The sequence below is a fragment of the Phoca vitulina genome, unplaced genomic scaffold (assembly GCF_004348235.1).
Source record: "Phoca vitulina isolate PV1807 unplaced genomic scaffold, GSC_HSeal_1.0 scaffold11, whole genome shotgun sequence".
Classification (NCBI taxonomy): Eukaryota; Metazoa; Chordata; class Mammalia; order Carnivora; family Phocidae; genus Phoca; species Phoca vitulina.
In genome coordinates, this window is record NW_022589714.1 from 24,207,402 (window position 1) to 24,221,667 (window position 14,266).

Here is a 14,266-nt window from a genome sequence, read left to right on the forward strand (position 1 = left end):
AGTAAGATCCTTGGCATGCTATGTGCAGACGTTTACCCAGCCCCTGCCTCTCGCACAACCTCATTTTCCCTCACTCCACCCTACAGCCGGCTGCACTGGACACGGGGACCTTCTGCGACGTATCACCACATCCTCCACTTCGGTGCTTGTGCCGGGCTCTTGCACCTTCCTAAGCCACCCACACTTCGCTTTCCTGCCTCCAAAACACTTCTATCCTTTAAGCCTCCGCTCAAAAGATCATTCTTCTTTGAAGTCTTTAACCCTTCCAGAAAAATTTAAGAATTAATCTCGCTGCGGTTTGCTGGAAACCGGTATCCTATCTTCTTTAACTGCCTGGATCTCTTTGGGAACCAGAACAATGGCTTTCCTTTTTTATAACAAGAGTGGCTGTCACATATAGACACTCATTACATGTTTTTGAAAGAATAAATGCAAAATCCCTGGTCCCTGTTACACTAAAACTTGTCATCGATTCAGGGAGTCACAACATACGGACTTAATCAGAGCTACGAAGCCACGCCCGGTGCACACAGCGTCCGTCACGGTGTCTAACGCGTCCCGGGAACATAGACATCGCTGCGTGAAAAGAGGCACGTAACTGATACAGAAGGTGGAATTCAGAAAGTAGAGCGCTTGTCCGAGGAGAACGGTCAGGGAATTTCTTTCCGTTGGCGTGTTTCTCGTTCTGTGCCTCCCATTTCGACCAGTCCTGTACAGAGAGTGCGCCCCCTGGCTCTCCCAGCCCGCGCCCAGCGAGTCCCCAGCCCGCCGCCGGCTGTGTGAGCAGCCAGCTTACTCGCCCGCGTTCACTCGCCCTTCCCGGCTTCCTCTCGCCCGGAATGCCTGACCCAGTTCTCTTTCCCTTTTCCAGTACTGCCCAAGGGCCTCTGATGAATTTGGGGCTCCTTACAGCTATCGACACAAAGCCTATATACAACTTGCAGTTTATGTCCTGTAATTTGCAGTTTATATCCCACAATAATTATATACTGCTTTGTCATTCACAGTCACGACTTCGAATCATAAGAAGCTACCATATTCATAAATCAAAAACACTAGAATAGTGGCAATTTCGTAATCTTAATCTTGCCCCTTGGCAGAATTCATCTTAAATTCCTTTTAGACAATCCATGCCTTCAATATCTTTTGTATCCCCAGCTGCATCATTCACAGGATTGGTACTGTGTGAGAAATCAGTAATTACATACTTATTGATTCTTTCACTAACTGAAAAACTCTCTGAAGACAGAGACTATCCGGGTTAGCTTGTAATACTGTATATTGAGATCGATGTGGATGGCAGTGAAGAAGGTAGGACCTAAATAAAGGATAGAGGGGGCACATGTGTCTCTCTGTTCACATCATTGAAATATAAGTTAAAATCTCATCATTAACCTATATTATAAAGGTATAATACAGTGATAGAATTTTTCAGAAAAAAAATATATAACTTCCTGCTTATTTGATCTATGTACAAGTGCTCTGTGCACATAGCTTTCTGTCAGTCCCTAGCATGTAGGTCTTCTGTGCTGTGGTAATTAACTATGAAAGGTTACCTCATATTTCATGCCAAATAATTCCTTATTTACTTCAAGCCCTCAGTTATTAACTGTAACAGAAATAAGAGCACGTAAATATAGCTTCATGTTTTTCTGGGGGAAAAAATGAATGAATGTCATCTACAGTACAGAAAAAGAAAAATGAAGGGGGGCGTATCACAAAATCCAATCAGTTCAGCCTGTTCTTTATAGAGCCTTGATTCAGATGGGACAGAAGGAAGATGCCTGATGAATGAGAGAGCAGGTTGTAGCCAATTCCTTAATATAACACATCTCCCAATTTCACAGTACTGAGGCATTTTGTAACATAACTGACAGTGTATGCTCGTACCCAATATTTTCTCCTATAGAAGAATGTTCATTATTTTCTTCGGTGATCACGTCAGAGTGATTAGAAATTGTGAGAATTTCTTCCTGACAATCTAAAACCAGCAAATCTTAGCTTTTGTGTAATTAAATATCCTGGACTATAGTGTCAAAGTTGTCTAAGTTATTAAATAATTTGAATTCTTAAGACTGTCCCAAAAAAGTTAAACTAATTCACTTTACTGACTTGAGAAATACATGAAAATTGCCACATTTGACCAGTGCTTTGAAACAGAGTTGAAATGACAAAAATATATAGATCCTTGCAAATCTGCCCTTCTTTTTATTTATTTTTTTATTTTTTAAGATTTTATTTATTTATTTAGAAAAAGAGAGAATGCACGTGCCTACAGGGGGAGGAGCAGAGGGAGAGAATCCTCAAGCCAACTCTGCACCGAGCACAGAGCCCAACACAGGGCTTGATCCCACCAACCCGAGATCATGACCTGAGCCGAAATCGAGAGTCTGACGCTTAAGCGACTGAACCATCCAGGCGCCCTCCTTTTTTTTATTTATTTATATGGAAGGGAATATCCATCTATGCATAGTTCAATGGGCATAACCTTGATCTCATAGAAGAACATCCAGAGGACAAAAAAAAGAGGAAGGGCCAAGTGGAAATCTGTCACCTACAAGCCCACATTCTTACTCTTTGTTCTACACCTCCAATGAGCACTTTATGGAAATTCAAGTGTACCCACAAACTGGTGCTTACATCCCTTATTTTCATGATCTCATCTCTGACAGCAAACAGCAAGAGAGATCTAGACCTCCCACTTTTTCTAGTCTCAGCTTTTTCTGTTCAAAACATAGAAAAATATGTGCTATATGTTGCCTCGGGAAATGTGGTTTATCAAATTCTCATGTGCTCTGAGCACAGCGTTGCATTTGTTGTTGCTGTCACCTTTCCTTCACCATCTGTCACCCTTCCCTCGCTGCCTCTTCACCAGCACAACTGGAAGTCAGGACATCATCTTGACTTGGCCACAAACAATAGTCGGTTTACATTGCCCACATTTTAATCATTTAATCTCCTGAAGTAGAAACCACATGGTCTCCATTGTACAGAATGGCTACCAAAGAAACATCGTGGAGATGGCTGTGTATGGTTCTGATGCTTTCAAAGCTCTAGAATATCCTTAGTTTAATGGTCATATCTACAGAACAGGAAGCTGAAAGTTTGCCACTATGATTAAAAGCTGTACAGTACAGGGGCACCTGGGTGCTGCAGTTGGTTACGCGTCCGTCTGATTCTTGGTTTCCACTCAGGTCATGATCTCAGGGTCCTGAGATCGAACCCTGTGTGGGGCTCCACGCTCAGCGGGAGAGTCTGCTTCTCTCCCTCTCTCTCTCCATCTGCCCCTCCCCCCACTCACTCTCTCTCTCTCTCTAAAATAAATAAATCTTTAAAGAAAAAAAAGAGAGAGAAGCTGTACAGTACAGATCGTAAGATAAACCAAGAGTGTATGCTCCTTAAGAGTTCATTCAAAAGCCTCCAATCATCTTTTTTTTTTTTAAGTAGCAATGAGGGGTGTGAACTCACAACTCTGAGATCAAAACCTGAGCTGAGGTCAAGAGTCAGATGCTTAACCAACTGAGCCATCCAGGTGCCCCAAAACCTCCAGTCATCTTAATTTTAGTTTAGCACCCACTAAAGTACATACCATCATTGAATATGGAGTAAAAATGGCTTGAGTGTCTAGAATCCTGTACCACTTAATACGTATTATTCCAGTAGGTGAGACTCATTCTTTTGGGTCTTATTTCTCACACATCAAGCTAGACATAATTTTGCTTTGCATCACGTTAGCTTTGATTTTAATTTCATAAGCTTCTTCCGTTATTTTCCTGAAATCACTCACACCTGTCTAACTCTTTACTGATGTCTAATTGAGCTTCCTCTCTAAAAACTGGCTATACCCTCTCATGACCATTTGAACAGTCAGCTAAAGCTTAGTTATGTTTATCTTGGTGTCTCTGTGTCAGCATCAGTGTATTCCAATGTCAAGAATATTTGATTGAAAGGCAGTTTCCTTCTTTCAGAAATCTAAAAGTTTTATAGGCCCTGGAGTAATAGTCAAATATACTCACAAAGTGTCTGTACACAAGGACGGGCTTTTCAGAAGGGAACTCCCACCAGTAATCAGGAGCCATTCACCACGCAGGGTTCAGTGGACCAGAAAGTCACAGCATCATGCTGGTGGCTCTTCTCCCATCTTTTCTTTCACTCAGGACAGGAAAGGAAGAAGGAAGAGGAAAAATCCACTTGTCACTTAGAATTTCTGAATCCATTTGCAAAGATCTTACAAAACACTTTAAGTTATTGCTAGAGACGACCCTATGTTAGTATTATCATCACCATTTTTTCAAAAGATAGAAGAGGAAATGAGCAGCCAGAAGTTCAATGAGCAAAGAGCGCAAGATTAAACTCTCGTGCCTTTGTGATACCTGGGGCGCTGCTTACCTCTGTGGGTTCCAAGTGCATTATCATTTTTAGAGAAGTAAATTAGATTTAATACATGGTAATACTTCACCATATTGGAAGAACAGTTTGAAGAAATAATAACGAATCACATTCACTCTTTCTGTAGTTATAAATCAAAATTTCATACTTCAGAAAGTTTTTCTTTCTATTGGAATTAAAAGATTGTTGGACAGCAGAACAAGAATTATCATGCTTCTGTGACATTATAAGTCTCAATAATAAACTTTAGGCCTGGTGAGTGCTGAAAGACACAGGGATTTTAGGGCACTGTCTCTATACACATTTTAGATTCCCAATGTGCGCCCTCAGAAACAACCAAGGAACAGCCCAAGAATCCAAGAAACAGCCTTCCGACAGTTCTGAATCCTCACCAGGGCACCTGAGAATGAGCTTCTGCCTCTTCCCAGGCCAGTGGTTCTGATTTCTGGGTCTCCTTCTAAGCAGACCAAGTGAGAGCACGTGCACGTGCAGCTTTATGATTTACGACAGACAGTGATTGACCAGGATCAGTGAGACAAACAGCAGAACAAGTTCTCCCAGAAATTCTCTCCAGTGCATAGGCCTGGATTAGTTCTTTTATACACGAGTCTCATTCTTCCTTTTAAGGACTTCGTTGATGAATCAATGGTTCCAGCCACTAGCTACTCTTCTCCAGGCGTCCCTTCAAGGTGAAGCTAATGAGACCAACTCTAATTACTGTTCCTGAATTTGCATGGTTTTCTCCTCATAAAAATTCCATTACAGTCACCATATGGTGTGCTGGGATGCTGCCAAGGTCTACCTATTTTCTCTCTTTGTTTTTGTCTCTCTCTTTTTCCTTCAGGTCAAAGTAACCTGTATGATTTCTCCTGAGCTGACTATCTGAAACCTCTGGTACCCTTCCTCCCTCCTTTATAACGGATTTCCCCTTCCTGTCCATACTTGCCAGTTAATCAGAGGCTGTACTGATTCGGTCCCGCCAGGTTGGAGAACTGCTGGTATAAATACTAAAACCCTTAGGCTTAAAAACAAACTACAAGCAAACAAATCCAGTAAAGCTCAACCTCTTTGATCTTTCCTTCCAGAATATCCACGGCAGCATGCTTCACCTTGTTTCCATTTTTTAAAAAAATACCATGCTACATTAGTTTCAGGTATGCAACATTGTGATTCATACGATTCATAGGTTATGCTGTGCCCACAAGTGTAGATGCCGTTGGTCACCATACAACGCTAATACAAAACCATTGACTATATTCCCTCTGCTGGACCTTTCATCCTGGTGACTTATTCATTCCATAACTGCAAGCTTGTACCTCCCACTCCCCTTGACCCATCTTGCCCATCTCCCCATGTACTCCCCTCCAGTAACCACCAGTTTGTTCTCTATATTTAAGGGTCTGTTTTTGCTTCTTTTGTTTGTTTGTCTATTTTGTTTTCTAGATTCCACATACAACTGAAATCACGTAGCATTTGTCTTTCTCTGCCTGACTTTATTCACTGAGCATAATACCATCTAGGTCCATCCATGTTGTTGAAAAATGGCAAGATCTCATTCTTTTTTATGGCTGAGTAGTATTCCATTGTGAATATGTGTGTGTGTGTGTGTGTGTGTGTGTGTATCACATAATCTGTATCCATTCATCCATCAATGGATGCTTCCATATCTCAGCTATTGTAAATAGTGCTGCAATAAACATGGGGGTACATGTATCTTTTCAAAGTAGTGCTTTCATTTTCTTTGGATAAATACCCACTAGTGGAATTACTGGATCATGTGGTAATTCTATTTTTAATTTTTTAAGGAACCCCCATACTGATTTTCACAGTGGCTGCATCAGTTTGCATTCCTACCCACGGTGCACAAGGGTTCCTTTGTTTCCATTATTTATCATTGTTACCCTGGCCACCATCTCTCCCTTCACTTAGACTGAGTCCTTGCTTCTGTTGCTAAGTCACTGTTCTCTGTCCATTATGAGGCCAGATGCTTTTCTGACCACAGCATCTCATCTTCTTCCCCCATGAGATCTCCTGTAAGCAACATTATGAATTATTATAATCCTAAATACAGTTCACCACCACACACCCACTTCAAAGCTCTCTGCATAACAATATTTGTGGAACTGAGTTATGACTCTTCTTTCTAGCCAGTGAGAGACCAAGTTTGTTTTGTTTTGTTTTGTTTTTTTCTGTACATTCTAAAAGGATTTTTATTCACTTCCTAGATCTTGTTATTCTTAACTACTGTTCATCCAAAGTCATCACCTACTGTTTCCTTCCTCCCCCTTTACCACTCGCACAACATAATCTTGCTAAATCTGTCCTTCTTAGGACCAGGTCCTAAGTAATATCCAACGAATATCCCTTGCTTTGTCTGAAAATCTTCTTCCTAAGCCTGGTTTCATTAAGATTCACTGTGGCCTTGTCTTCTGCGTGCCAAGTGAGCTTAGTTCCAGTTCTTTTCATGAAAAAACTCACTATGTCAATCACTAAAAATCTCTATCTTATAGTATAAATGTCAAATATCATCTGTAACTTTGTGAATTGACAAATGTAAAAATAGAAATTGCCCATATAGTTCTCAAAGCTACTCACAGAACAATGTTATAAAGGAACACTTAAATTTGAGGATGCAATTAGTGGTGGTTGTTTGAAATACATCATTGTTTATATTATTATGTGCTTTAAGGAAAAAATTTTCACTTCAATAAATTATGGGAAAGTGACATAAGACATATAAATGGACGCTAACAAACCATACCTTCAAGTCACTTCACTTCACCTCCATGGTTGGCCCTCCAAAAAATTTTAGTTAGATCAGAGTAATGCACTGAAGCAATCAGGGCTATAGCTTTAAGAAGAAGAAAAAAGAAAAAAAATTCCACAGTTGTCCCTGACCCCAAAGGTTAACTGGGAGCAGATGCATGCTCCAGCATGTGGGCCAGGAATACCTGCTTCCCGGGCTTTGTATTAATGAAGCAGGAGAAGAAAACGAGATACTCAAAGCTAAGGTGAGGCCACAGTCAAGGGGAAAAGAAAAAAATAAACATGCATCTATTGGAAACCTACCACGCGCTGGGTTGGCACTGCGCTGATACCTAGACATTAAATATCACTTAATCCTTAGAAAACTCCTAAGAGATCTTATTGTTCCCCTTATTCCTCAGAGAGGAAGCTTCAGGAAGGGTTGGTGGTGGTGGGAGGTGGCACAGCTCCGCCAGCCACAAGCTTTTCTCTCTCTGCTACAGGGACCGCGCTTCCGAGCCCAGGCTGCGGCGTCAGGCCGGCTTCAGATGCAGCCTCTGCCACCAGCACTTCTTTTCTTCCGTGGTCTCGCAACCTTTTATGGTGTCTTTAGTTGCTACTGATGTCAATTTAAGTTAAGAAAAATTAAAATATTAAATTATTAACACTTTTATCATTCATTTTTGTATCATGAAATGCCAGTTTAAAATGCAAATATCAGAGCATTTAACACATATGCAGAGTCACCAAAACTATGCAATTGGTATTTTACAGCTTGTCCCTGCGTGCGTACTTCTTTTTTACCAGAACACTAGAGCTGCTGCACAAAATCAAATCAACGGTCTTCATTTCACTTCTTGATACACCCAGTCAACACTCTCTCCCCTCAGCTTACAGAGGGGTAAAGAAGGACTGAAGAGAAAGGTCTCTATGGACTTCCCTTTCTTTCCCTTTCTGTCCATGTCACCATTTTCAGTGTAAATGATTAGCCAGTGCAGAGAAGTAATGGGAGTAAGAAAGGAAAACTAAGGCTCTTTGATCTTTCAAGTTTCGGAGATCACCATTGCCTTTCTGCGCTGGAAGCAAGTTTGTGGTTCAAGTGGAAAGCATAGCCTCTCGGTGCGGTCGGCACCACACCTACGCAGTCTTTAGAGGCAACGCACTTACCTTGTACTCAATTTGAGTCTCACCAAACCCCCAGTATTGGGGGGATTCTAGTCACAAACACTACATGTGAATGGGGCGGCAAGAAACAACAAACGTGCATTTGTATATATGTATTGCCTCTGTTCCCGGCCATGCTCCATTGTCCCTCGGACTTCACCTTCAACTTACAGTTCAAAGAATTTCAAAACGTGACAACAAAGCATGAATTAAACCAAGCGTGAGGCCCTTCTGAACATGAAGCCGTGGGTGACAAATGGGTCATGTGCCCTCACCCTCCTAGAGTTACTAATATTAGTCAGGCTTCGTAAACAAGCAGATGGGGATGCTGTTAAAATATATATATTTCCAGGCCCTAGCTTCAGAGATTCTCCCACAGGTGCCATAAGGTCAATCTAGAATCTATTTTTGACAAGCTCCCTGAGTGATTGTGGTGGACTTCCAGGTTCACAGAACATCACCCTAGAGCACTTCCAACTCCCTGAAGTAACGTTCACCTTCCAGGCACCAGCTCTGGTAGTCAACTGCTTTCCTTTCTCTTATCTCCTCCATCACTCACCATCAGGGGTTACCAGTGAGGAAAGGTCCAGAGTGGAAGGTGTCACAGAGAAAAGGAAAACAACCCTGGTGGACCCATGGTTTGTCAATAAGAGGCGATCATCTGCTTGACAATTTGATGAGCTCCCTGGCTCTGCTTATCCACACCTGTTGGTGCATCCTTACTTCTATGCTCTGGGACAGGTCTGTAGGCAGGAGTATCCATAAACTGAAGTCAGCCTCTCTCCCCACCCTGCCCTTGCCAAGGCTCCTATCTCCATAACTGACCGTCATTCCGTGTGGTTCTTTAAACCAGACTCTTTGGAACCCCTTCAGCTCTTCCCTCTTCCTCAACTCTTCCCTCCAAAGTGATCTGTCCTTTCGGATTTTCCTTCCAAGTCACACACAAATTCCTCCTCTTTTCTAAAACTATCCCCTCTGCCACTGCCTTGATTTATTTGGACCTTAATCTCTTCTCTTGAGTCACTGGAACGACCTTCCAGTGAGATTCCAAATCTGCCTCTCGGTCTTGCCCTCAACTTTGCTATGAGAGTCTTCTAAAATCTAAGACTAGGGGCGCCTGGGTGTCTCAGTCAGTTAAGTGTCCGACTCTTGATTTTGGCTCAGGTCATGACCTCAGGGTTGTGAGATGGAGCCCCACGTCGGGCTCCATGCTGGGCATAGAGCCTGCTTAAGATTCTCTCTCTCTCTCTCCCTCTGCCCTTCCCCCTTCTCTCTCTCTTTCAAGAGAGTGTCCAGTAAAATATTCAGCTCATTCATTGCTGTATACTAGGCCTTAAAGATCTTTCTGCCATAGACACTAAATGCCAGCCAGGCCCAGCCCCCAGCAGGCCTGTAAGCATTCCATGTCCTCTGCCTCTTATTTCCTCTGCTTCGAGCGGCCCTCTTCAGAACCTCCCCTTTCCTCATCTACCTAGTAACTTCTTATTTGTCACTTTCTGGGTTAGCTCAGAAACCAACTCAGAAATCACCTCCTTTTGAATGTCCTCACTGTCCTTCCCACCCTGTCATGATGACTGCCCCCAGTGCTGCTCTTCCTCAGATCCCCAGGGCGCTTGAGACAAACTTCCCATCTCCTCCTAGCCAGGCTGTAGGACCTTGATGATCATGTTTTCTTGGCATGATACAGGCTTTTGATGACTTAAGGAAGGAGGAATAGCAAGAGGACAGAAAGGAGAGAAGGTTATGGCTCAAATAAATTGCTCTCCTACCACCAGTTCCATTGGCAGAATACCATCTCCGTTCCAACAGTCTGAACAATTGAAAAGACAATTCAGATGCCCACTAGAATTCCTTAAAAAAAGATGCCCACTCACAGCCCACAGAAAAGTCTCTTAGAATTCTTTGTTCAGCCCTCTCTCCCTGTGTCTTCTAAAGTCCAACCGCTGCCTGAGAGACTTCAGTCTCTGATGGTTTTTCTCCTTTCTGCTGAACTGCCTTCCTGAATCTGTTTTCTCCTGGGAGTTCTTCCTATTTAAAATTTATACCCAGCTAAGCTGTTGCAATAGTGCAGGGGGAAAGAGATCACCCGAGAGAGAGAGAGAACAAGATTTGCTATGAGTTCCCAACATATTTAGACAGCGGTATGGTGCTTAACAGTGACTCTCAACCCTGGCTGCATATCACACTCGCTTAAGGAGCTTCTAAAATAACCCAGCTCAGGGACCACAGCACACCCATTAGAAAAGCACAGGTAGATTCAAGTATCTCTAAATATTTGTCTTCCATTTCCCAGTGCCTTAGGAAGCCCACTTCCCTACGCTATCTAGAAACCCCCAGCCCTGAAGATCTTTCTCTCCTTTACCTTGCTTAGCCTAACAACAGAAGCCAAGGGAGCATACAACATCACCCTTAAGAGTGTAGGAGGGGGTGGTTGTACACACTCACAACCAACTTTGTCCACGTCCAAGGGCTCACTTCTACTTTTTGCCACCTGATGAAGCTTCTTACTTCAATCAGGCCTCATATTCTTCCTCCGAGCAGAAATCCTTGCCTTCGTTTTCTACCCGCAAACCTCAGTATTAAGGTCCACAAACAGACCTTTCAGAAACTGGATGATATATTTGGGTCCCTCCTCCCTGCGGACAGGCCTCTTGTCTCTACTTAACTCAAGAAGCTCTGCCTTGACCTATGCGTGCTCTGCCCACCTGCTGGGAATGACACTGTTGACTATCTCCAATCTTCCTAATGTCACCAGGCATACCACCAGGACCCTCCTCTTGTGGCTGATGCTGGTTCTCTCCCACCCACCTTCCCCCTTTCCCATGGGTCTACATGAGCTATATCCTGAGTGATCTGGGTCCTGCAATTCACTGTTCTCCATGGGTGGTCCTGAACTAATGGAGGGAGAATGAGAATAGGGAACACAGAAACAACCCACCTTTAAGTGGTCATGGGAGTATGGTCAAGAGCTTTTGTAACAGAACATTTATAGCATATCCTGAGCAATTACGGAAATAACATTTTTAAAACTTCGACTCATAGAATTCCAAAGCTGAAGTTCGGTTATCTCAATTCTTTTGAATCTCCTAAACTATCAGAGCAGTTCAACTCTATTATAAAGTTCTACATCAAAAACTAATGATGTAATGTATGGTGATTAACATAACATAATAATAAAAAAAATTCTATGTATTATAAAGTGCACACTGAATTTCATTCAGACAAAAAGGAGATTTTAATCCCAACTTTTTAGGTATTGATCATTCCCCTGGGTTGATGAGAATCCTCGTGGCTTCAAAGAAGAACTTTTAGTGTTCACACAGTTTCTGGGGGTGTGAACAACAATACCCAGAGGCACACATACCTGAGTGCTGATGAGAGGCGGCATGTCTGTTATAGCTTCCTGTTCTCTCCTGTATGCTGGTCTGTACCTCAGAACTAGACAATAAAGTGAAGCTGACTAGACTCCTGAATTTTCTCTCAGCAAGCATGCCCCACATGTCTTCTCATTCCAGGGTTGAACGGCGATGACTTCCTGGCCGTGGGTCTGCGCAACGGCAGTGTGGTTTACACTTACAACCTGGGATCGGGCACAGCAAGTCTCAGCAGTGATCCCCTCGATCTGAGCCTTGGCATCCACACGGTCCGTCTGGGGAGGTTCTTCCAGATGGGCTGGCTGAAGGTAAAACATCGTCCCTTCATCTGTCCCACAGCTCTGCTGAGCATAACCATATACCATGGGATCTGTGCGGTAGAGGCCAGAGGCCACAGGCCTGTGCTGCCTGCCCCGCACAGTTCACAGACTGGTGCCCACAGCTGAGGATGAGAGGCATGCTTGCAATTAGGTGGTGTGGGGATAAGTAAGAGGGATGCCTAATGCAGATAAGGTGCGAGAGAGGGCTCAGGAAATGCTCCCCCCCAAAAAGGTGATGCTTGAGCATAACTGCAAATAAATGGAAGTTCAGAAAAACAACAGTGGCCAGTGTGGACTTGAAGAATGTGAGTAGTTCAGTGTGGCTCTCAGGTAGGGAGGAACAAAACAGGTGGTTAGCTGGTAGACCAGGTCTATATTATCAAAGGACTTAGATGTCACGCTAAGAAGTTAGATTTTTTTTTTTAAGATTTTATTTATTTGAGAGAGAGAGAAGAGGGCATGAGCAGGGGGCAGGGAGAGGGAAAAGCAGGCTCTCTGCTGAGCAGGGAGCCCGACTCGGGGCTGGATCCCGATTAGGGGCTGGATCCCGACTAGAGGCTCAATCCTGACTCGGGGCTCGATTTCAGGACTCCAGGATCATGACCTGAGCCGAAGGCAGACGCTTAACTGACTGAGCCACCCAGGTGCCCCAAGAAGTTAGATTTTTATCAAGAGCAATGGGGAGCTACTGAGAAATTTTAGAAGGGGGGTTGGTTACCGCAGTCAATTGACTTTTTTTGATAAATGACTCTGGTGGTTGTATTGAGAATGGAAGGGGAGGGGCCAAGGCTACATGGAGGAAGACCAACGGGATGCTAGCTTCTGATCTTTGGAGAACTGTGATTTTGATTGAAATGCAAAACTATGACTGCTATATTAATATATCCATGGTAACAGACACCAGCAGAGAAGCAAAGAATAGAGTGGTGAGGTGTTTTTTATTTTTTCAAAATTCAGGTCTTTGTGAATTTTTCATGCCAAGTTAATGGAAAATAACAAAACAGTATCTTAACAGTTCACCCTGGGGAATTAATTCCTTTTTTAATAGCTTTTGAATTCTTTTCCTTTTAAAGGTAGATGATCATAAAAATAAATCCGTCATCTCCCCGGGAAGACTGGTTGGTCTCAATGTCGTCGGTCAGTTTTATGTAGGCGGCTACAGTGAATATACACCAGATCTCTTACCCACTGGAGCCGATTTTAAAAATGGCTTTCAAGGTAAGGCGTGGTTGGTTTTTACACTCTACCTACCAGTTTCAAATTCTGAGACAAGAAAAAACTTTAAATAATACACTTCTAGTTCCAAAACCAGAATTATGGATTGCTTTCTAATCAGACTTGACCAAAGTTAGATTTTAATAGAAAGCGTTCAATCACTGTTCATTCATCACTTCCTACCTATGTACTACATGTGTAGTATATTTCAATGAAGAAAACAAAGATCCCCTGCACTTGTGAGTGTACATTCCAGTTGCGTAAAGGCAATAAACACTAAATATGATGAAGAAATAAAACTACTATAAGAAAATAGTATAAGCTAACAAATTCTGTAGGGGGAAAAAGGAAAAGTAGAGCATGATATGGGGGGATCAGGGGCATGACTAATTTTTTTTTAATATAGGGTGCTTTTTAATATAGGGCAAATAGGGTAAAGCTCATAGAGTCACAGTAAATATTGAAACTCCAGCTAACTTTGGAACCTACTTGATGTACAGGTGAGAGATAGACTGCAGCTAACTGATCCATACCACCAACGCGTGGCCCACAACTTAAGAAGCTTCAGGGGGAACATTATGATTGAGCAAGTGATCGTATTGCCATAGTCTGTCTCTCTGTGTTCAGAAAGGGAAATAGACTCAGACCTTCTCCCATAAAGCTGATTCACAGTAGAGTTGTGAGATAAAGACATGCTTTGAATTGTTATAATAGTGCATTTGGTGAAAATAAGCTTTTTGATGGATCCTAGTCTCAGAATATTTGCTCAAGGAGCTGTTGGTTATAGTGTCCTCGGCCACCCACCCATGACCTGCCTGCTTTCCGGCAGAAGTCAAGGAATAGGGACTGGGATGTGATGCACATCTCTACAGGACAGGAGCTGCCATCGAGAGCCATGTCAGGCACTTGAGTCCTCTGCCTGCCTGGCAGCATCCTTCTCCCCACCTCCACTGACTTCTGCTTAAACACGGATGCAGGAGCCTATGTACGTGAAACATATGAAAGCAACACAGCTACCCAGCATGATACAAGGTCATCTTCCAGTAAAGTGAGCTCCTT

The 14,266-nt window shown here is 42.9% G+C and overlaps 1 protein-coding gene across 1 annotated transcript in view; it reads left to right on the top strand.

Annotated features, from left to right (window-relative positions):
- Positions 1-14,266, top strand: part of LOC116635773 (protein eyes shut homolog) — a 602,300-nt gene that overhangs the window by 535,323 nt on the left and 52,711 nt on the right. The window contains exons 12-13 of the mRNA XM_032410093.1: positions 11,814-11,980; positions 13,066-13,210. Of these exons, the coding sequence (XP_032265984.1) occupies positions 11,814-11,980; positions 13,066-13,210 (312 nt within the window). The remainder of the gene's footprint in view (positions 1-11,813; positions 11,981-13,065; positions 13,211-14,266) is intronic.